Genomic DNA, 23139 nt, shown 5'->3' with positions numbered 1-23139 from the left:
TATAATCACAGTTACTGATGAAACACGAAATGACTAGTTGTTTTCTGAAATTCTGTCCAAAATCATGAACTAGCCTAAATCAGCATTTTAGACTCAAATGCCCCCAATAAAGTTCTCAATTTGGGATATTCTCCTCAGATCTTACTCTTTGGAGTTTCCATGTGTGTCACCGAAGGACATGGAGCCATTGAAATTCAAGTTTTAGGTAGGTAATTCTTTGTGCTGGCGCATGTATTGATTGCCTTTTATCTACCTGTATATGCATCTGTACAGCATCACTGTCAGTGCTTTTCACCCCAAGAGAACACAGAGGCGTCTTAACCAGTGCAACACGTGATAGCAGTGTAAAATCTGAGAGAACTTCTTTTGTGGCTTTAAGTCATAAATTCAGAAGAGGCATCCAGTTGTTCATGCTTCCTGCTCACTATGCTTAACGTTCTGCTTAGGAAGCTGATAATAGGAGCGCTGTTTCATTCTGAGACAAGATGTTGCCTGGCTTCCTGGCTCACTTTAGTCCTGTGTCAGGCAACTGCTTGTAGGGTGGATGCATGTGTCCCCTGAATTTCTCTCCTGCTCTAGTAGGGCCTTAACACCTCCTGCAATGAAAGGCTGAGATACACAGTTATTCCAAGTTACCCCATCTGCAGTCTTTCCTAGGAGAGCCTGAGAACTGCTGTCAGTCCTTCAGCTAAGACTGAACCACTTAGATGTTTTTAATTTCTCTGAGCTAAAAGGTGCCGTAGGTCTCCATACAAATGAGAAGCCTAGTACTTTTCTCTTAAACTTCTTCTTAATAGACTTTTCTCTTGTATTTACTAGAGAAAGAGTCTCTTGGTGGTGGTAATACAGATGTAAGTGACAAGTTCAGAATTTGTATGGCAAGCCCAGGCTTATGTATAAACATAGCAAATAGCTGCTGGCAGCCTTTTATTTTCAAAGGTTTTGCCTTCTATGCAGCTTTGTGACTCACAGGGTTGTCCTGTCTTTGGCAGAGGAGGAAATTTATCCTTTTGCTTACTGCGGTTAAGGCATCGATATTTACCTTATTGGTAATTCTTGAAATCCCATTGTTACCACTGTAGAGCATTCCTGTGCTCAGGTGCCATCCTTCTACTCCAGGGAAATGAGACTGGTATGGAGTCAGGTATAATACCTGACTTTTGACCCAGTACAGTTGTTCTTTCTTGGTATATTTTCTTTTTCCTTTTTTTCCTACTTGGGAATTCTAGAGGCCCTTTAATCAGTATGCTCCATGCTCTCTTGAACAACAATTATACCCTTCTATTTGGCTCTTAAGATTCCTGTTTCCTTTCAAAGATGGATATGGTTTCCTTTTTTCTACTCGTCTCCTCCTCCGCACCTTTTATATATTTTGTATTAAGAAAGAAACAGCAGAAAAAAACCCTGCTCAAAATAAAGAGTTTATGTTTCTGATGCTTTGCCAAATAAAACCCATAGAGATTAATTATCTTTTTGTCCATTACAGTTGGATAAAGTGATTTTAGAGTCACTAAAGGCATAGTCTAGTAACAAAGCAATTTCTTTCCACATAATTTTCTATGGCATTTGTGGTTTGTGTCTTTGTTCTCCTACTCTCCATGACTACCATTTTTCCTTCAGAATTTTTAAGTGTCTGCAGGGGACAATCACAAACCAAGGACAAAAACAGATTATTTACCAGTAACTTGAGTTCTCCTACACAATCGTTTTCTCCACAGAACCATTCCAGCTCCCCCCTCCTTGATTTTCTTATTCAGAGATAGATTTTTACAGTCAGTTTGGAATGAAGTAGGAGGGTATAGTAGTGACTCACACATCTGCCGGAGGTAAAATGGCATTCAATGCATGCGCTACTGCAATTTGTACTTACCTGAAATTTGACAGCTTCAACAGCTCTTTGATGTCTGACATGGCGTTATCATAAATTTCTCTAAAGACCACGAATCTGTGAAAGAGGTAAACACCCCACCCACCCCCTCCCAAAAGAAAAAAAAAAAAGGAAATTCAGTTACTGGTAAGTAATACAGTTTTATTAAAGATGTTAAGCCATGAGGATTCCTGCTCATCCCCAGTAACCTGTAATAACCATGCCATTTACTTAGTGTACCAAATTGATAATTATTATAAAAGTATTTTACAATGACTATAAGTGTACTAAACATTCCAGAATATTTTTCATAATTTTTGTTATATGAAAATTTCAAACAAACTTGGCAGAATCTAGAAGGCAAAGAGTTTTCCCAAAGCATGAGATGATACTAAATCTGCTAGAGTTAAGTTGTAATATGTTTTTTATCTCCCTGTAAAAATCTGCAATTTTTATGGCTCTGATTCCACAGATGTAAAAACTCCAACTGATTTCAGTTGCTCTGAATGAATTCCTTAAAAAAATAATTAGTTCCCCTGTAGGTCTTGACCCAAAGCTAAATGAAGTAATAACAATTCTCTTGGATTCACTGGGCTTTGGATCCTCATCTTTTGAGTCTGTAACATTTAAATATAGTTAAAGTGCTTAGAAACAAAGGAAAAAAAGACACTTAGGAAAACTGCTAAACAACATCTAGTGTGTTCATGTCTGCTTCATTCTATTAAACTGTGAAACAATGTTTTTTCTTCTTTGCTATGTTAAAGGTAGAATGTATAAGAGAAAATATCATTATAAATAATCCTTTAAAACAATCATGTTTCTGCCTAACCGTCAAAGCATCTTTCTATTTGCAGACATCTAGGAGCAATAACTTTCTTACTTGTAAATACTATAAACTTTCATCCTATGCAAGAAATTATCAGAATGGCTTCTAAGGACTTTTCTTAAATCTTTCATTTTTTTGTCTTTATTAAACTTTCTTTTTTCTCAAGCTCCTCATAATCTACATTGTGACTTCCTGTGTTTATAAAACTTTTCATGTTTATTTCAGTGCCAGTTTATATTCATTCTAATTTTAATTTTCCAGTTTTGATCTTTAAGGGAAAAAACAGTATATAGGAACATGGTCTCAGATAAATAATTATTTCACTGACATAGTTTTGTTTAATTTCAGTCAGCTAGTCTCAGTGAGCTTAGAATCAAACCCAACGTGTATTAAGAACCTGAAAACCACAAAATTATCAGTAGCTGCGTAATCAACTATACCCTATGACCATAATCAGGAAGGAATATTTCTGGGAATATGTCCCATTGCCAGGGGCAGAGGGAATTATGAGTCCGTATCTCAAGTCTGGACCAGATCCTAGTGTAGAAGAGTAGAGGAGACAGACATTTTAACGCTGCTTTGCCTAGAAGTTGCTTTGTGTGAAAAATGCTTTTTTGCTTTAAAGAACAGTACTATGAACAGAAATGATAACTCACTGTTGAACTTTCTTTTTATGTAGATACCCTGCAGTCACAGCTTATCAATATGGGTGTTATTCCTACATTAGTGAAATTGTTGGGTATTCATTGCCAAAATGCAGCTCTGACAGAGATGTGCCTTGTTGCATTTGGCAATTTAGCAGAACTTGGTAAGTCCACAATATTATTCTCAAATCTACATCCGGTTTTCATAAAGTTAAATCTTAAGACTAACAAAAGCCTTGTGCTGATGCTTGTTCCATGCCTTTTGGTACATTCAAAATTTAAAGCAAGCAATTTCTGCTTATTGCCTCTAAAATCTATAGTTGTCTCTTTTTTTTTTTTTCCCCCTTCAGGAACTGAAATTTATTTGGGTACTTAGTACAACCTTATGTTTTATGTTAACATTCTTCAATGCAACGAAGCCCATTTTAAATCATCTAAACAGTATTTCCCAAGCATTGCTACTTACTGTGAATTATGTATTAATAATATAAATAATGTATCCTGGTGCAGTTCCACAAAGTCATACTCAGATTCAGTTTGGCTCATGGAAGTCACTGAATGAAACTGAGACAAGCACAGTTCATAAATCTGCCTATACAATATTCATCTAGGTATAGAGTTTTAACAAGTTCTAGACTAAATACTTGCATGTATAAATCATGAATACTACTAAGCTGTAGATGCCATTTTTAGCAAGTTGCCTTACAACTTCATTTAAATTGAAGTTTGTGATCCTGCTTTGATCCGTTGTCTTTGCAAGTAGATTAGTTTTCAATGGAATTCCACAAAGCGTAAACCAAGAGTTTGTTAGGAGCCATGTTTTTTTATCACTTGCGTTTTACATTGCTGCTGTTTTTTTGCTAACTTATTCAGTGAAATTTTAGTCTTATGAGGTTTTTTGCACTGGAGTACAGTCATATAGCAGTTATGAGGTCATCCTGTATTTCTGAGAAGATTCAGCAGTTCAAAACACGAAAGATACATCTGTCAGTTTGTATTCTTTGGTGGCCTGAAGTTATTCACTACTGTCCTAAGTTCATAGATTTCAAGGCCAGAGAGAATATCATGTTATCTAGTGTAGTCTGATCATATGCATAATACCTTTGCTTATAGCAGACAAGTCTACTTAACAAAACAACAACAGAAAGAGCCATCAAAACAGCACTAAATAAATTAATAGATCAGAGATCTTCAAGATGGGCACTATGTATTGTGTCTGCACAGCAGAAAGTATAATACAAATCTTATAGTGGAAATTCTAGGGCTAAAATGCAACTAAAACCGTAAGGATATTAAATATAATAAATAGTATCTTCACTGAGAACTACATTTCCTTTTCCTCTTTGAAAAGATCCAGCTTTGTCCAGTTGAGTAATAAGAACCATGGGAAAGAAGCTTAACAGCAGCTGCTTCCCCTCCTGTTCCCATACCCTGAAGAGATGTTAGTTCTTTAAGATTGGCACAAAAATAATTTAGCTTGTCATATTTTAATCTCCCTTAAGCAATAGCTTAGTCAATCACATTGTAACGGTAATATTTTATTTTTGCCTTGTAACTTCAGGGAATTTTATTGTCAGGTTGTCATTTTTCATCACTTAAGAGACAACTGCATTCCACAGATCCCTTGAGAAGCATTATATGAAACTTATTCTGTGTCAAAGCAGGGCAAAAACCCAATAAAGAGTGGGATAGTTCTGCTTTTAAAAATACCGGAAAGGTCAAAAATCCACTTAGAATATGCTATGCAGTCGTGCATATTGAGAGAAAACAATAACGGGATGTGCAAAAAAGGGTCTAGGTCTGTAGTTCATGCTTTTCCCCAGTTGTTAGGGTCAATTCTACGTTAAAATAATCCCTAACCATCCGTTAGGGCAGTAGCAAAGGTGCTGGAAGTTTTTCTAACTACAGATGGCCCTCAGGAGGTGGCAACTGGAGAATGCAGAACACCAGCCCTACCACCTGCATTCCCTGTAATACTGCCAGTGAGGACGAGTAAGATACGGGCATGGAGTAAGATGCTTTTGCTGAATCTACATTTGAAGAACCGTTATCTGTTGGCTAACCTCCTGTTAGCAAGCTAGCCCATCTGTAAAGCTGCTTTTGTGCAGTATGAAATGGCCATGCAACAGCCACACACAGATTTCAAAGGAAATGTCACCATCGTGAAACCATGTGAATACCAAAGCATTCAGTACAACTCTTCATCTCTGCCATAGAAAATGCAGTGTATAATCTGTTAGTCTTCCTATTAAGCTGAGGGGAATCCAAGACTTAATATATATTTTTGTAATGTTACTGTTTCTATAGCTACCTTTACATTCTGTTGGGTAGAAACAGCCCCAACAGCCTTGATCATATATTTATATATTTTTAACAGCCTTAATCATAATTAATTCAGGTCAGTACATTTATCTTAAAGTGTTAGACATTTTTCTTTTCATTTAGAGACAAGCACAAGTCTGTTGTTCTTGTCTGTGAAGAGCACCATTAGTCATCTTACTGAATAAACCTGGTAATAAAGAGGAAAAAAAATAGCCCTACCTTTTGATGTGGTTTGTTTACTTGAAACTGAATTTTTCCTTTTGCTTCACAGAGTCAAGTAAAGAGCAGTTTGCCTACACAAACATTGCTGAAGAGCTTGTGAAACTGTTCAAGAAGCAAATAGAGCATGATAAAAAAGAGATGATTTTTGAAGTTTTGGCTCCCCTGGCAGAGAATGGTGAGAATATGATTTTTTAATCTTACACTATTTTTTATTCATTCCGTTATATGTATTTTCGTATATCGGTGTCTTTTTCAGGGACTAAACGCAGAGTAACGGCTGCTTCGTTCAGAAGCCGCCATGATTGATCCTTGTGATGACGGTTTCATATGAAATGAATGGGTCTTAATTGTCTGAGCATATGACAGGAGCCAACAAATTGTTGATACCAATTCCACCTCGGAATAACTCTGTGTATGATTATGTTGTATTTTATTCCCCTTACCTGCAGTGGGAATATCAAAAGCTGCTTTTACAACATTTGTCTGCAAAACGCTGGCTCGAGCATTCATAGTCCGTTACAGCACCAGGACATCAGTCATTACATCATTTCCTGGGATTGCAGGACCACTGGCATTTCCAGTCCCTATTTTTGCAAGGGGCACGTTGATTGCAGAGCTAAGAGTTGGATGCTCTCCCCCTACTGTTTATTGAGAGATGACATTGAGCGTTTGGTAGCATATATTATGGTAGCGCCAGGTAGCCCCAGGAGACTTGGGTTTCATTCACTGCTCAAGCCAATGCGGGAAGTGAAGTGTGCCTGATCACCCCTCCAGGATGTTCCTTCCAAATGAGTTTTTGGTGGTTTGTATAATCCACCATTTGCCCTTAAGGGAAATGAAGAAATGAGTTAACAGGTGGAGCTGGACTGAAGTGGGAAGCAGTTCTGAGTATGGAAGACATCACAGTATTTGATGGCTCTATAACCTTGTTTTAGTCACCCCAGCATTAAAGTTTGTTTGAATGGAATAAATTATTAGATAGAATTGTAAACTCTAATGATTTTGGTTTTATCCTACTCTGTTGTACACACCCCCTCTGTCTGTTTTACACAGTAGAAATCGAGATACATTTTTACCTCAATTTAAAAAGTTTTGCCTTTCATTTTAAGTGGTATGTAAAATCAGGATTCCTTTCTTCAGTTCTAAAAATGCACATTTTGCCAAAATACAGTCATTTATTACATAATAACTAACAAGTTGCTCTAAGACAGTTCCATCTTCGGAGACTGACACAGAATTGGGTCCAACCTTTTGCGAGTTGAATATATTTCAGTCCAAATGCTTAATTTTTCTTAGACTATGTTTTATAGTCGCAATAAAAGTTGAGAAGTTTACTGCTGCTGAATATAACTCAGGTGCTTGCATGTTATGAGGTAGTCAGCTGAACTCTTCCACTGCGGATTCAAGGCATACTTAAATGAGTTCACTGTGCTAGTACTGTTTAGGTGCTTTTGATTGTAGATAATTAGCAATAGGTCAGTAGGCAAAAACATCTAAATGAAGTATTTGCAGAGTCTAGATTTTGGTGGTTGGGGGTTTTTTTGAGTTTTGTTTTTTGTTTTGTTTTGTTGTTAAGGACACTGGAGTAGCAATTTATCTTTCAAATCACAGCACACCTGCAACCTGACATTCTGTAACTAAGGGAACTCTCCATTTTTTTAAGTACCTCAATGCAAAAGTACCTATTTAAAAACATCCCAACTGGATATTTTGCATTCCCTAACGAAGTTCATGAGAAGGTCAGCTGCTCTTAGAGGAACAATGAATTTTACTCAGGCAAAAAGCCTACTGACAACAGGAAACAGAGTCAGTCACATCCTTCACAGAGGTAGAACACTTCACCCAGTTGTCACTGGGTAAACTATATGAAAAAAATATTTCCAAAGCTTTGGCCTTTAAGAATATTTTAACTTGAGTTAAACTCCTTATTGTTACAACACCGTTTCATGCAGAAAGCTAAGAGAAATCCATTTGTTTGCACATTTCTACAGAGGTTTGTAACTGTGCTTTCTAAAATCGGCACGCAAAAATTACCAGAATCACTTCCACGTAACAAAGACATAACATGGCATCAGACAACCTGCCATTCCTGCTTAACAGAAAGGGAGTTCTGGCATGTAAAGGAGATTCCCAGCTCCAAGTTTACAGGGAAAAACCTGTTAAAGACTGTGTTGTAGATACAAAAGAAAAAACATTGCTCCCAAGTCCTATTTCACTACCTGAAATACAAGTTTATGACCTTCTCTGTTGAGCCTTGTTGCCAGTAACTAAGAAATGAGTTTGCCTCATCAGTTTCCAGTTTTTCTTCAATCACAACAATTTCTCTCCCAACCCAGCTTTTTGAATTTGTCCTTACTGTACTCCTACAGCCCTTTCAATGAATGGCAGAAATCTTGGCTCAGCTAAAACAAATAGGCGATTAGTTGCTCTGTGATTTCATCCAAAAGTTCTATATTTTATACTTGCGTATCTTAGTGAAGTCAGTAGCTCTTCTGTACATGAAATAGAAGAAAAAACCCTAAGTTTGCTCTGCAACACAGTTGAAAGTGTTCGGAAAGCCCAAACATGACACAGTCCTTGTGAGTCTGCTGCGTGATGACTGAAATGTCAGAAGTTTGCTGTAGAGACATATCCTCATTTTTGACAAGTAAAGAGTAGCTCCATACACTTCCGCATATAGTTGTGCTCTAAAGGCAGTCCAGGGCTGGGGGAGCACCTAGTACATGAATACTAACAGAAGCTCCCCCTGAGAAGTTAAAATAAAAAAGTTGCAGTTTTATCTACACAAGCTGTCAGTGAAACCATTGACATCACTACTTCTTTTCACAGTCTGTCCTGTGTGTATGTACAATAGATGTATTAAAAATCCTGATTCTGACTCCTATTATCCGTGCTATTCTTCAGATGTCATTAAACTGCAGTTGGTTGAAGCAGGCTTGGTGGAGTGCTTACTTGAGATCGTCCAGAAGACTGTGGACAGTGACAAAGAGGATGATATCGCAGAGCTTAAAACAGCTTCTGATCTTATGGTTTTATTATTGCTTGGAGGTGAGTACAGTGTGTCACTACCTTCTGCAAAGCAACAGCAGATACTTGTAATGCCATTTGACTGCTGGATTTTAATATTTATTGATTTTCTAAATAACAAAGAGGGCCTGCTACCTGCCAGTTAATGTTTAATGGGTCAGATTTTGTCTCTCTTTCCATTGCAGGACTGGATTAATTGTAGTGAAGCCAGCAGAGCTTCACAGATATAAAGGGAAAATTTTTCCCTAACAAACACTCCTTTGGCTTGTTGACTGACTATGCTTTTTACCCCAGATGAATCCATGCAAAAGTTATTTGAAGGAGGAAAAGGCAGTGTGTTCCAAAGAGTGCTTTCATGGATTCCTTCCAATAGCCATCAGCTACAGCTTGCAGGAGCGCTGGCTATTGCAAATTTTGCCAGAAACGGTAAGAATGTGCCATAATAGTTTATGTTAATTTACCCGTGCCCTCCTATCACGCTCTGTTTGTACAACTACAAAGAAAAACTGCATGTCATGGTAAAGCTGGTATTGAGCTATACAGCGACTATCAGTAGTTTTATGCTTTACAATCCTGAAAAGCGTTAAGCCTACTTTAAAAACACTGTTTCACATTTATAGAGAGGTATAGGGGATTTCTGCCATCATCAGTGTTTCTTATATCACTTGTCTAAATTTGTCACGAGCACTGCAACTCCCATTGATGATGGTGGTCAAATTCTCAACAATAAAACCTAGAAAGGAGCAAGGAAATAACCCTTCTATTCTTAAAAAGCTCTTGTAAAAATCTTAGTAATAGTCTTTCATTCACAAGTGACTTGTCTCATCTCGCACAGACGGAAATTGCATCCATATGGTGGATAATGGCATAGTTCAAAAGTTGATGGATCTGCTAGACAGACATGTGGAGGATGGAAATGTAACTGTGCAGCACGCTGCACTGAGTGCTCTCAGAAACCTGGCTATTCCTGGTAAGCCTCGCTTTGCATTGCTAATTACCCAAAGGTGAAATTCTGTTCTCCCATTGCACCCCCCGCCAAGGGGATGAGGGTGGGAGAACTGACTGACAGTGCCAGAGGCAGGTCAGACTGCTGCTTTTCATTCAGGCCCGTCATCGCTTTCATGTCTCTTGCACAGCAGTTGTGACCAGCAGTTTTAAAGACATCACAGGCCTATTGACCATTCTTTGCCACTTTGATCCCACAGTACCACCCCCCACCAAGGAAAGGGCAGCTTTGTAATAGGCAGGAAGCTCAGGAGGCCTCGGATATGATTTCTCAATCCTTTCTGTCCAAAGCACGACATTTTGTTTGTTTGTTTGTTTCATTTGACATACCTCTCACAGCTGAGGGCGCCACCGGAGAACAGTACCGGCTTTGTTGAAACACTGCCTCTTACTTTGACTTCCTCAGGCTTTAACAATTCCCAAATTAGAGCTAGAGATAGACTGTTAGAATAGCCAGCCTATTGCAATTAGTTACCATTTGTAGACAATGAACTGAATGCTAATTTTGTCATTTGTAATAAATTAATTCGTATGAGTTTTGATTACCCAAGCGTAAAAGGCAGAGCACATGCACATAAAAACAAAGCAAGCCTGTAATACTTGTGTATGCTTTCTCGTACCAAGCCAAAAATAAGTCTTTCATCCATTTAGCCTTATTTTACTATTTGCTATTTTGACAAACAATAACATTCTAAAAATTATCATGCATACATAACTAAACCCATGCAGCTTTAGTGGTATGCTATTTGCTTACCTTTCTCAGGTGACTAATTCTATTTAAACTTCCAGCAGTCAGTGAGCTTCCCTGCAGCCTATGCTCAAGGATGTCTGCCAGAGACCTACATAAGTTTTAATGTATACTGTTATAGAAAAATGAGCAAGTAATAACTGGCTTCAGTGATGAACTGCTTATTAAACGCTAGTTTGAATACGAAATGTGTGGAGAACGTAGACTAGTGGAGGGGATGAAAGAGGGTTTGGGGGGGCAATACAAGGACTGCAGGCTCCAGACATGTCAGGCCACAGTGTTGTTTGTATAAAGTATTGGAACTGGGTAAGAGGTTACTCTGCTAATTAGATGCTTTAGCTCCTTTGCCTGCGTGAAGTAAGAGAGTGTTGTTGGGAATCAGAGAAGTTTCCTCGTATTTCAGAGTGCAAATATCAGCCTGGGCTTCTGCTTGATGCATTTTGTGGAAGATGCCTTTTCTACACCATGGGCGAAAAGTCAGCCTCCAGTTTATGTTCATGCTGAACACTGGAAATTAGAAGTGCATGCTAGGAAAAAGCACTTAATTTCATACCTGTGTCGCAGCAACCGTGACATCTTCCCACAACGTAGTATTGTCATCACAGACTCATGTTCCTGAAGTCTGTGTTCACAAGCTATTTTTCAAACTGTGTCTGAAAATTTGCTTCAAGACGGTCTTGGAAACAAACTGCATCTTCCAGAACTGTTCTTGAGATCATTCCTGTTCTTTATTCATGCAGTTGTAAATAAGGCTAAGATGCTATCAGCTGGCGTTGCAGAAGCTGTGTTGAAATTTCTCAGATCGGAGATGCCCCCTGTTCAGTTCAAGCTGCTGGGAACATTAAGAATGTTAATAGATGCACAAGGTAAAAATAAACTGTTCTTTATGTTAAATGATTCTCTTTGGTTCAGTCTGCGATATGCTGCCAAGGTTCTTAAAAGAGGGAAGCAGAGGGTTTCTTCGAATTTTATTCCTGAAGTCTTGGAATAAATTTAATACATATGCAAAGGGAGAGGAATGTGGGTTGATTTTTTTTCAGAAGTCCTAAATCGACTACCAGGGACCCTCAGAATAAGTGTCAAATGCTTATTTACTTTTGTATGTGACAGTGCAGACATGTATTGAGGCGTGAATGTTTTAAGCTACCCCTCCTGTTTTGCTGTTCACTTACTGCATTTGCTGGCTGTACCTAGCTCCTTCGAACAGACTAATGCACTTGTTAATTGATAAACTGCAATTCCAAAATGAACAAGCACCTTGTGGTTTAACAGCTTGTTTCAGGATGAGGATTTAGAAAATCAAAAGTCTGTGAAAAAACTGAAGTAGTTAATGAAATAAATTAGCCAAGTATTTATTTTTGATCCTGTCTTGCAGATTTTTTCACATGATCCATTCTAGCAAACCTATTAGATGTGAAATAGAAATCCATTGAAGAAACTTATATGACTTGTAATCTATAAAACCTAATCTAACTGACCACAATGCTCCCTTCCAGCAGCAGTCCCTTCTGGTTTTAAATTTTTGAGCTAGCTCACCTGGGAATGTGACATCTCCTGTATTTTCCCTACTGTTAATCAATGCACAAGCCTCTAACTGGGCTGATAAGTTGTTTTCAAAAACTGGATTATGAAAGTTTTTCTGTATTTTGTTTCCATTTTGACTGGCTTGACTTGCTTCCATGCAGCCTAGACTTTTCCCACTGTTAGTGCAAGCTAGTGAAGTTCTACTTAAACTCCTCCTAGTTAGTAACTTTCAGCTTATTTTTCTAGCACTTGCTTTAAAAAGTGACAACTTTTTTTGTGTGTTATTGGCTCTGGCATCATGTAGCAGAAGCAGCTGAACAGCTGGGCAAAAATGTAAAACTGGTGGAACGATTGGTGGAGTGGTGTGAAGCCAAGGATCATGCAGGTGTGATGGGAGAGTCCAACAGACTACTTTCTGCACTTATACGACACAGCAAATCAAAAGTAAGTTAGTGGTGAAAAAGGTCAGCTTGTAAGAACTAAGAGTTACCTGTGCACTTGGTATTGGTAGCCGAGGCCTCCAGTATGTAATCCTTCTGGAAAGCCAGGTTGGTTAATTCATGTGCTTCAATCGCCACTGCTCCTGGGACCTGCCAGTCAGACCCAAGCAGCAGGTTTAAATGTTCACTGGAACTACATAGTTAAAAAAAATTTGAAACAAAGCAAAACAATTTCATGGTGGGGCAGTTGGAGGAACACGTTTAGGATTCATGTGGCTAAGTCCTGACTCATTTTTATTGGTATTGTATCCTGTAGAAGTTCAGTATGCCATATTTTCTACATTTTAATGATGGTATATATGAAGAATCATTGCACTCAGCTGTTATGATCTTGCTATATAGTTATATAAAAATGAGATCTACAGTCTGTCCCCCTAATCTTCATATAGCATATTTCAGAGTTTTGAGATTTTAACAGATCATTAGAAATTATCATTTCTTCCTAATTCTAACAGAAGCTTGTTTGTACACAGCAAAAGGTATGACATGAGGAGAAACTGTGGGACAGATGAATCTGTCCCTCCCATCACCTTCGTGTCAACCAAATACCTTTACATAAGCAGTCCAAGTCCACAGTCCTTGCTTAGGAGAGTATTAGGCAAAACAGAGCCCTAGATGGGACAAAAGCATCTCATCTGGAAACAAGCTATTTCAGGCTCAGACTTCATTTAGTGTGTTCACTGATACGAACACAGGCTGCACGACTGAGTTTAAATAGCAAGTGTGCTTTGGACAACTCAGACTTTAACAGTGACCTCTTCATTCACGCGTGGCATTTGCAAAGTGAAAAACATATTGTGGACCTGACCTATACTGAGCCTCTCCAAAACCAAATCAACAGGACTGAACGAGATTTAAATCTTTCCTGATTTCTAATTTTACTGCCTCTTCTCTCATGCCTATTCTCCATTTTATGTTCAGCCTCTAAACTGATCAGGTTTCATTTTTCCTGAGTTCTCATTTTTTATACACCCCAAATAAACAGTCCACAAAATGCATGTGTAGATGGCATATGCCACCACAGATGCAAGTTTTTGTCAATACTCTCTACAGGAAAACAGAATTCAATCCTAAATACAGAGACGTTTTTGTTGGCATCAAATAGATATTAATAGAGAAGTTAACAGAATTATCACAGATAAACTTTTATGTGGTTTATGTACTCATAGAAGAAACTTGACTGGAAGAGGAAAACAGCTGAGAGGGTGGGTTTTTTAATGCTTTTACTGCCCTCTAGGTTTGAATATGAGTACAACTGGATGGTTCTTTAGAGCACATTAGATTTTAATTTCATTTTTAATTTTAAAGGATTTGGGGTAATATTTACAAAAGTGACAGTAGTTTAGAAAATTTATATCTTATTCTAAAAAAATGGAATAGGTACTTGTGAGTTAAGCCACACTAGCACCAAACCCTACTGCTGTCATCTCTTCTATCTATTTGGTACTGCCTTTTAGAGGGTGATGTTCATCAAAATAAAAAATTCTGATGTCAAAGGTGCTGATTGATTCCCAAGGCTTATATAGGCAAAATTCCACACCAATTCAAACAGTAATTAGCACTTCCCAGATTATTCCACTAAGTCTCAAAATTACTTTGAAGTCCCATCAGAAAAATTGCAAATAATAAAACACATCGTTGCAAGTAAGGAAAAATATAGAAATACTTAAATGCCTGTATACATTATGACATTCCATAAAAACAGGTCGTATACATGAAATTCTTGAGTCATTAGGCTATGACTTGTGCCACAAGCATCCTCAGTACGATTAGCTAAAAACATTTCCATTTTCAAGGTTTATGATCATATTGTGTCTGTTTCCTTGCATGAAGAACATCACTGCATAGCCTGTGCAAGCACTGGATCATAAATCATCCTAAACACTTGTATCAGTTAATGAGTTTTGACTTGTGGCTGGAATAAGAAAGGGATTTGTGCTTTAAATGGAAATTGAACACATTGATTAAAAATTTAAATCAGATTCTTATTTCAAGAAATAACTACTATTTCAAAAGTTTGTGCACCCACAGAACAAATAAGAAAAATAAAAACCAAACCATATTTCCTTGAATTTTCCCTTCAGCATGCCGAGCTACCTGATTTTTTCAGGCAAACATTTTGCAAGTATTTTTGAGACATATAATGGTGAAAACATTAGGTGCAAACTCACTTTTTAAATTATAATTAACAAGTAATCAAAGACCTGCAGACACCAGAAGTCTTTATTCATCCTTTTTACATATGTCAGTTAGATCAAATTTTGGACTTGAAAACAGAATCTCAGCTACATATTTTTAAACTGCTTTAAGGCCATTTAACTGAGCCTTTTCATTTCAAGTACACCATTTCTATTATGTAGTGAAGTGGAATATTTGTGATCTCATCTCTCTGAACATGAAAACTCTGAAGATTCATGGAGAGAGATGAAGGATTTGGTACCTTTAATAAAAATATATTCTTGTGTCTCCTTTACACAAATAGGTGGTTTGTTGGGCGCTTTTGATAAGCTGCTCTGAACATCACAACATAAAGAAGGGGAAACACCAGCTGAGTTCAAACATTACAGAGTGGGCTCACTGTTAGGCAGCTGATGGCACACCATGAGAACTTGAGTTACACGGTATAACCTGGAAAATAGTTAGTTACATGTGTCTTAACTTAATCATGTGGTTAACTGGCTTGGTTTAACAGGTTGTATCTGATAATTGCAGTGTAAAAGCAGATAATTTAGAGGCCCACATGTATGTGCATTTATTTATAAGTGATTATATGTGCATAAAGCCAGTGAGTATCCTTACCCAAAGATAACATCCATGAGAATTTCATTACTTAATACAGTTTGTATGCAATGCAGATTTTTTTCGTTTTTGTTATTTATTTCAGGATGTAATTAGGACCATTGTACAGAGTGGTGGCATCAAGCATTTAGTAACCATGGCAACCAGTGAACATGTAATAATGCAAAACGAAGCTCTTGTTGCGCTGGCATTAATAGCAGCTTTAGAGTTAGGTGAGTATCCCAGTAGTTAACTCGTACCTGTTTTCTTTCCATTCTGCGCCCAAGAGAAGCCGTACAGGGAGAGTTGTGTGAGTTTCTTTCGCAACGTAGAAAAGCCTCCTCCTTCCACCTGCCTTTCAGAAGCACAGAAATACGTGACAGTTCATGCAGACACAGGCAGGCAATGAGATTAAGCAGAAAACTGGAGTTTGCCAGTAATAGTGTCTGCTCCATCATTCCGGGAGGTGATCACATGATCTAGAAAGGTCCTCGAACGTAACTTTTAGATTTTGGGTAAAACCCAAAAGGCTAACAGTTAATAAAATCGTAATTTGGAGTGGAGACTGTATGACCTGACTACATTCCTACACTGCAACGGTTAATGCCCTTTTGAGAGGGCTTATCAAAGTAAAACTTTCATTTACCTAATTAGCAAGAGCTAGAGAATACACAAAGAGGTGGATGATGCCCCCGAAATGTCTTTTATTACTAAGTTCCACAGAAATAGGCGCAAGAGTTGCCTTATGAAGGCTGAGATGACTACATGTCTTGACCTGCCTTTGTAGTACCTCAGCTTACCAAACAAAAAAGTAAATGCCCAACAAAGGTTTTGTTTACCCTATCTGCTTGCTTATTAACTAAGGTAACAAACTAAACAGGCAACATTACATATTTTTTGCTCTTTATTTCACCTCTTGCCATCACGTACTAGAAGAATGCTATGGTCAGCTTCCAAATTGCTTCCAACGCATCAGGGAATTGTTATAATTAAAAGGAAGAATGTTCCTATTCAGAAGGCTCATCTAACCCTTCTTTGTCTTCAGACGTTTAAACGTTTCAAGCCTGAATTCAGTATACTTTTTTTTAGAAAACTACAGAGGAAATAACTCACACACTGATCTTGAGAAGTTTTTCCCAGCCTTTCCAACGGACCCTGAGTTCCCTCTACCATGGAGTCAAGAATTACACCATGTATTTATTCAGACGAAATTTCCAAAAGCAAATTCAGGCAACGAAAGTTTTGAAAGCTAAAATATTGCAGGTGTTGGCCTCAATCGCTAGAAACCCTGGTGGCTTTTTCATCAGCTCACTGGACATTTGAGACTGGATTTTATCATTAAACCCCATGATTGCCCTTTCAAGCATTTAGGGTAGTTTACGTTTTTATAGCAAGAGCTGTGGTTCCTATCATCATACCATCTAATATGTGCTTCAGTTTTATGACAAGGAGTTATGTACCACAGCACCACTGACTACAGTGAGATCCATGTTTCAATAAATGGCTAACACAGAGAAGCATCAAAGAAAGCAGCACTTCCAGATTTACAAATTTTCACTTGTATTTCAGTCACTGCTGAAAAGGATCTTGAAAATGCTCAACTTGTTCAGATTCTACACAGACTGCTCTCAGATGACAGGAGTGCTCCAGAAATAAAATACAACTCCATGGTGCTGATCTGTGCCCTTATAGGATCTGGTGAGTATTCAGGTGGGGCCGCTTTCCTAAGAGATTTACGTATTTAACCTTAGTTCTCTCTTTTAGCCTGAACATAGAACACGTGCAAACACACTCTGAGACTGGTTCTCTGTTCACAATGAATGTACACAGAAGGGTTCCGTTTACTATGATACTTTATTTATAGTGTTTATTTATAGTGTCAAGAAAGAGGCTGTTAACTCAGTTTTGGATTTTAACCAAAGAAATTGGACTCTGGCTTCTGCAGGATGCAGCTACCTCTATCTGACTGACAGGAGAGAAATGAAAGGCATTTAAAGCTGTACAGTATCAGACTCTCTTTGCAAATATGCATATAACAAGAACTTTATTTTCACCTTTCGCTGGAAGTTCCCCGTAATAGCTGTGTGATGGCTTTTTTTAATTGATTAAGTAAGGCAAGGAGCCTCCTCACTTGTAGATTTAAATTCCCACAAGAATGGTAGGAAACAAAGTTACGGGTAATATTTGCAAAGACACACATGCACACAAATGAGTAATTAGTACAGCACATAGGCTATAACCCTACTTTAGAAGGCATCCTCACACTTACCTCACTAGGAAGAGTCCTCACATGCTCAGCCCACCAGGCACAGCTGTTCAGGGTTGCTTTGACAGACGAGGAGGACATGCTCTAACACATGCCAGTGCTGGACGCTGTGAAGTCTAATCTTTCTGAGCTAACCTTCTTCTAAAGGTCAGACTGTTTGAGGGCGGTGTAGCAGGCTATGATTTGATATTGCAGCTTCCCACCTGTGTGGGGGCAAACAAAAAACCCCCAAACAAACAAAAAAGAAGAGCAAGGTATCACGGGGAAACTGGATATCCAGCTGAGGTTTCAGGAAGTGGCTACATTTCTTTCATTGAGTTCTTTAAGAACTATTTACTCTGTGGAAGGAGAGAAATTTCATTCCATTAAGGTTTCAGAGTTTACAGACAACTAAGATGACAAAGAACTGGATTAAGTACAGAAAGGTGGAAACTCGGCCTGTCTGCACACAGCTTGCAAAGTGTGAAATGCTTGAAGGTTCTCGACAGATGAGTTTACAGCAATTCAATTAACTGATTAAAAGTTATCATAGCTGAGTGTCTGCTGTCTCTGTAAACACAGCTGCTTTTTTTGTTGTTGTTCTTAAACAGAGTTCACCATGCCTACTGTAAGTGTAGCTCTGGTGACCTGTACATCCATGTGACTGAATGTTGTATTACTGCCACCTTAAAGGAACAAATACTTGGGTTTAGAGCAGTACAGAATCATAGAATCATTGCATTGTTTGTGTTGGAAGGGATCATAGAGATCATCTAGTTCCAGCCCCCCTGCCACAGGCAGGGACATCTCCCACTAGACCAGGTTGCTCAAAGCCCCATCCAACCTGGCCTTGAACACTTCCAGGGATGGGGCATCCACAACTTCCCCAGGCAACCTGTTCCAGTGTCTCACCGCCCTCAGAGTGAAAAATTTCTTCATAATATCTAATCTAAATCTACCCTCTTTCAGTTTAAAGCCATTACCCTTCATCCTATCACTATACTCCCTGATAAAGAGTCCCTCCCCATCTTTCCTGTAGGCCCCCTTTAGGCACGGGTAGGCCACTATAAGGTCTCCCTGGTGCCTTCTCTTCCCCAGGCTGAACAGCCCCAACTCTCTCAGCCTGTCTTCATAGGGAGGTACTCCAGCCCTCTGATCACCATGGTGGCCCTCCTCTGGACCCGCTCTGTCCTTCTTATGCTGGGTGGGGGCCCCAGAGCTGGACACAGTACTCCAGGTGGGGTCTCACCAGAGCAGAGTCGTATATGCTACTATATTGTATACACATACAAAGATAGTGCTCAAAGTTTGCTAACAAGCCTCAGCTCCCAGTAACGTTAAGGCATAATTTAGATGTTACAACCTTATTGAGCCATTTTGTGCTTGGGATTGTTCATCCATTTTACAGCAGAAGCTTTTCTACAGAGGTTCCCCCTCAGCCTCACTGTGTTGTTCTTGTGTGTATTCCCACTGCTTCCAACTAAAATAATCCTCAGAAATTCTGCCAGACACTTACATTTTCCCTTCCCTGAGTCTTGTCACCTGCAAGATTGATGAAGTTATTTAAAGCCAAATGCCTGTCTCTATTCCACCAGAGTAGGGAAGAGTCTTGTCTTAGAGTGTTTTTTAGGGTTATCCAACTGGCGGAATTCAGTCTGCCACCACACTGTAAGCTTTGCCTAGACATGAGGCGTCTTAGCCTGCTCCCAGGGAACAGACAGCACGTTACTGCAACATGCAGCTGTAAAGTTAAGGCCCAGCACGTGGCTGATCCGGTGTTCAGCCCTGCTGTCTGATGAACAGACCTGTGTAATATCAGTGAGTACACAGGAGTAACAACTGAGCAACCCTGGTATTAACTTTTTATTATTATTTTAAGCGATTTTAACCAAGGGGGGGTGGGAATCAAGGAGCCAAGTCTGCTCTTTGCACATGAAAATACTAGAATGTTTCCCACCCAGCTCTGCCTCCAACTTAACTTTCACTACTGTCTCCACACAGTGAGTATTTATATTTACATTTCCATATTCTACTTTAAACAGATCTGTGCAGCCATTTTAAAGTAATTGACCCCAGTATAGTTCCATAAAGACTAGAAGTGGTTGCACTGGTTTAATTATTGGTAAGTTTAATTCTCCAGTGACTGCTGTTGTTACTATCCTTTGTTACAGGGTATCTGGCATCACATTTAACTTGATGTTGCCAACAGTTGTGTGTTAAGCAGTAAATATTTATATGTGATTTTTGCCATCTGGAAGTTGCTTTTGCAACTGAGTGAATGGATGGAAGGAGGGAAAAATTAGGACAATGGAAACACATAACAAAGAATCAGCAAAAGCAGAGCATTCATAGCTGGCACAGTCACTTCTGTGTGCGAGGGTCTCCAGGCTCACAGGAATCTGGATGTTAAGCAGAAGTATTCAGCCTCTGCAAAGCACAGTAAATTCCTGAAATTCTGTTCAGTAACATCTGCTTAAACATGATGATATCTCAGAAATCTGAGAAAGAGTGGGAAGCGCTTACACAGCATAATCACCCCAACAGCTTCACTGATACGGCTCTATACAGGTTCCCAGGTGGACAGCAGTGGAGAGTGCCCAGCTCTTACACAGTAGGGGTTAAACTGCAAGAAAACTGAAAACACATGAACAGGAAAGTAGGTAGGAAGGGAAACAAATGTCAAAGTTTGCTATTAAAAAAAAGTAAATGTGCATAGTATACAGCATAGCTAATCTGAAACAGATGGTTGGTATTTCTCCTGGGAAGCTCAGGGATTAGGCCCCCAACAGCACCTGGGAAGCAAAAAAAAAAAAGTATGTATAGGTGTTTGTTGCTGAGTAGGAGTTCACTAGAGTGGCCTGAACAGGGCATAAAACAAGACCAACTGCTTTGGATCTCAATGGTGAGATGTCTAGAGTACAGGGCTTTGAGAAAATTTTTTTTTTTTTAATGCTCAATTTCAGGGGTTGTTGCCAACCTTTCCTTATTAATACAAAGTACAGTGCAATCCAGGATCAAAATTGTAAAGCACTGTCTCACAGTTCCGAGTAAAACATAAGCACTGCATACATATGCACAGCATCAGGCAACGCACCATGTGGTGTGTTTGTACTAACTTCAGAGCTGAACTGTAAATGGACCGCTTACAGTGACCCATTGGTGACACATCCGTTGAAGAACAGTGTCACCCACTTCACACCCCCACACAAACAACCAGAGCTGATTTGATACAGACAAATGACATAGTGAACCTTTCAAGGCAAGCTCACTTACTCAGGCTAGTTTAAGGAATAAAGCATAAAAATACTTCTACCAAAATTACTTCCTAAGTATCTGTTTTGGAAGGCAATCCAGGTAGAATCTCTTAACTGCTATGCAGTAGCTTTCTCCATCTCTACCTGAAATCTGTGGAGTCTGTGTGTGCCCCAGGCCCTGGAGAGTTTCCTCTCCAGCCTCAAAAGCAATTAAAAAAAAAGTAAATAAAACAATCATGTATACACACATTTGTGTGCTTATGTACGTACAGGGTTCAGTAGAAAAGTTCCTCACACTCGCCAAGCTTTTCTGTTCTTTTGCCCATCTCATACAAAGCACCGTTTCTTTTACTATTTCTTTTTCCAGAACCTCTTCAAAAGGAAGTGCAGAGCATGGCGTTTCTAGAAGTTGTATCAAAACTCCGCAGCCATGAGAACAAAACTGTTGCCCAGCAGGCCTCGCTAACAGAGCAGAGACTTGCTGTAGAAAGCTGAGGAAGGTCTTGTTTCCAGTGCATCCCATCACAGATTTCACCTTTGTCCTCCGTCCTGCTGCCGCTCCTGCTGTGTTTTCCACTGTATCACTCGTGCATGCGTGTAATGTTCCCACACAAATTGATGAACTGCTGTAGGTACCCGTCCAAAAAGGTTTCTACAAATTCATAGGTGGTGTTAACATGAATCTGTCTCCACCCGTAACTGTTCTACTTGTATTCTTGTTGCTTGGGCCACATAGTAGAATGTGCATGTTGTAGTCCTATGATGACGTAGAAGTGGTACTACACAATGACTCTTTCCTCACGCCCCCTAACTGCATAACAATGTACTACTAAATTAGGGACAATACAAGATGCAGCAAGTCCAGACTAGTGTGCTCACTCTAGGATTAAGAAGTAAATCTAGCTCCATTTTTGGTGCTTTGGAGATTCAGGTTTGAATGCAATGTACTGCTGCTCATTCACTGGTCTTGCCTATTAATGTCAAACTTGTGGTACCTAGAGGTAACAAATAAAATCTCAGTGCTCTCACTTTATCCTGTGGTTTGTCCTTTTTTGTTGTCACACAGAAGCCGTGACTGCGCCACCATGCACTGGTGGGCAGCCCTTTTCATTCCTGGCTCTGGCCCCAATGCAATCACTGCCTTTCAGTTGAGCGATTACAAAGGAAACAATTCCAACCACTTTCACTGTGTATGCTCACACAGAGGCACTCTGTGATTTAACAATCGTGTGTTTCAACAGGAATACACTATACAATCCTTATCCCATAAAGCCATGTGTGCATCAGCACTCTTGGGCTTGCTTGGGATTGGGGTTTTGTTTCTTGTGTTTTTTTGTAGATGGATTTTTAAAGGCATAGCTTGCAGCAACTTTTTAACAGAACCCCATTGAGTGAGAAATGCAGCATGCAAGAGTCTTCCTTTTTTCTCCTTTCCTAGGTAAAGGTGTTGGGAAATTCCCAGTTTAAGCATCTTATCTCACAGCTTATCTTTTTGTAGGTCTGTAATGTGCCAGCGACCAAACCATCAGACGACCCTGGCAAAACAGGGAACAGTTGGGATAGCAGTTTCTAGCAAGCCAGCACGTGTTATTTTTGACGGTGCGATACCATTGTCTAGCTTTCTCGAGCCCACAATGCACAACGATCACAAGGGCTACAACATTTTAAAGTGAGTTCAGCACTCCCAGTGCTGATAGTGCCAGCCTTAGAAGTTTCAGGCTCCTTTTTTCATCAGAGACAGCAAACCCAGAGGCCAAGCACCCATCACCCACGCAATCCCACACCACACGGTTGTAAAAATACTGCTTTTGACCTTCCCAGGTTTACTTCCCTGCTCCATGAAACCACTGGTTATCTCACAGACGCTGTGATGGGCAGATGCCAGTCATGACAGGAAAGGGACTATGTACACAAGCTAAGTATGAGAAGAAACTTGCCTCTAATATTTTAAGCTCCGAGATTGTACCAAAATGCAGTGGATGCTACAGGAGTATTCACACAGCAGAGATTCTGCATCCATTTAATCCAGTGCCAGAAACACACAGAAAAAGCCTCTAATACTAAACTTCACAACAGCCTCTTATTTAAAAAAAAAATATTCAAAAGACATTTGCTAGTAATAGTGCAATAAAACCAGATATAATGTAGAGCCGTGAACAGAGACCAGGACCCCATGA

At 39.2% G+C, this 23139-nt stretch overlaps 1 protein-coding gene across 1 annotated transcript in view; it reads left to right on the top strand.

Annotated features, from left to right (window-relative positions):
- The window catches only part of RAP1GDS1 (Rap1 GTPase-GDP dissociation stimulator 1), a 101719-nt gene extending 79730 nt beyond the window's left edge, over positions 1–21989 (top strand). Inside the window, exons 6-15 of the mRNA XM_082482495.1 lie at positions 3373–3501; positions 5931–6056; positions 8786–8929; positions 9203–9334; positions 9744–9878; positions 11402–11527; positions 12490–12629; positions 15570–15696; positions 17033–17161; positions 21330–21989. Of these exons, the coding sequence (XP_082338621.1) occupies positions 3373–3501; positions 5931–6056; positions 8786–8929; positions 9203–9334; positions 9744–9878; positions 11402–11527; positions 12490–12629; positions 15570–15696; positions 17033–17161; positions 21330–21457 (1316 nt within the window). The 3' untranslated portion in view covers positions 21458–21989. The remainder of the gene's footprint in view (positions 1–3372; positions 3502–5930; positions 6057–8785; positions 8930–9202; positions 9335–9743; positions 9879–11401; positions 11528–12489; positions 12630–15569; positions 15697–17032; positions 17162–21329) is intronic.
- The last annotated feature ends 1150 nt before the right edge of the window (positions 21990–23139 follow it).

This window comes from Vanellus vanellus (assembly GCF_965231255.1).
Source record: "Vanellus vanellus genome assembly, chromosome: 4".
NCBI classification, from domain to species: domain Eukaryota; kingdom Metazoa; phylum Chordata; class Aves; order Charadriiformes; family Charadriidae; genus Vanellus; species Vanellus vanellus.
The sequence above is the reverse complement of the archived record's forward strand: the minus strand, read 5'-3'. Positions and strand labels throughout refer to the sequence as shown.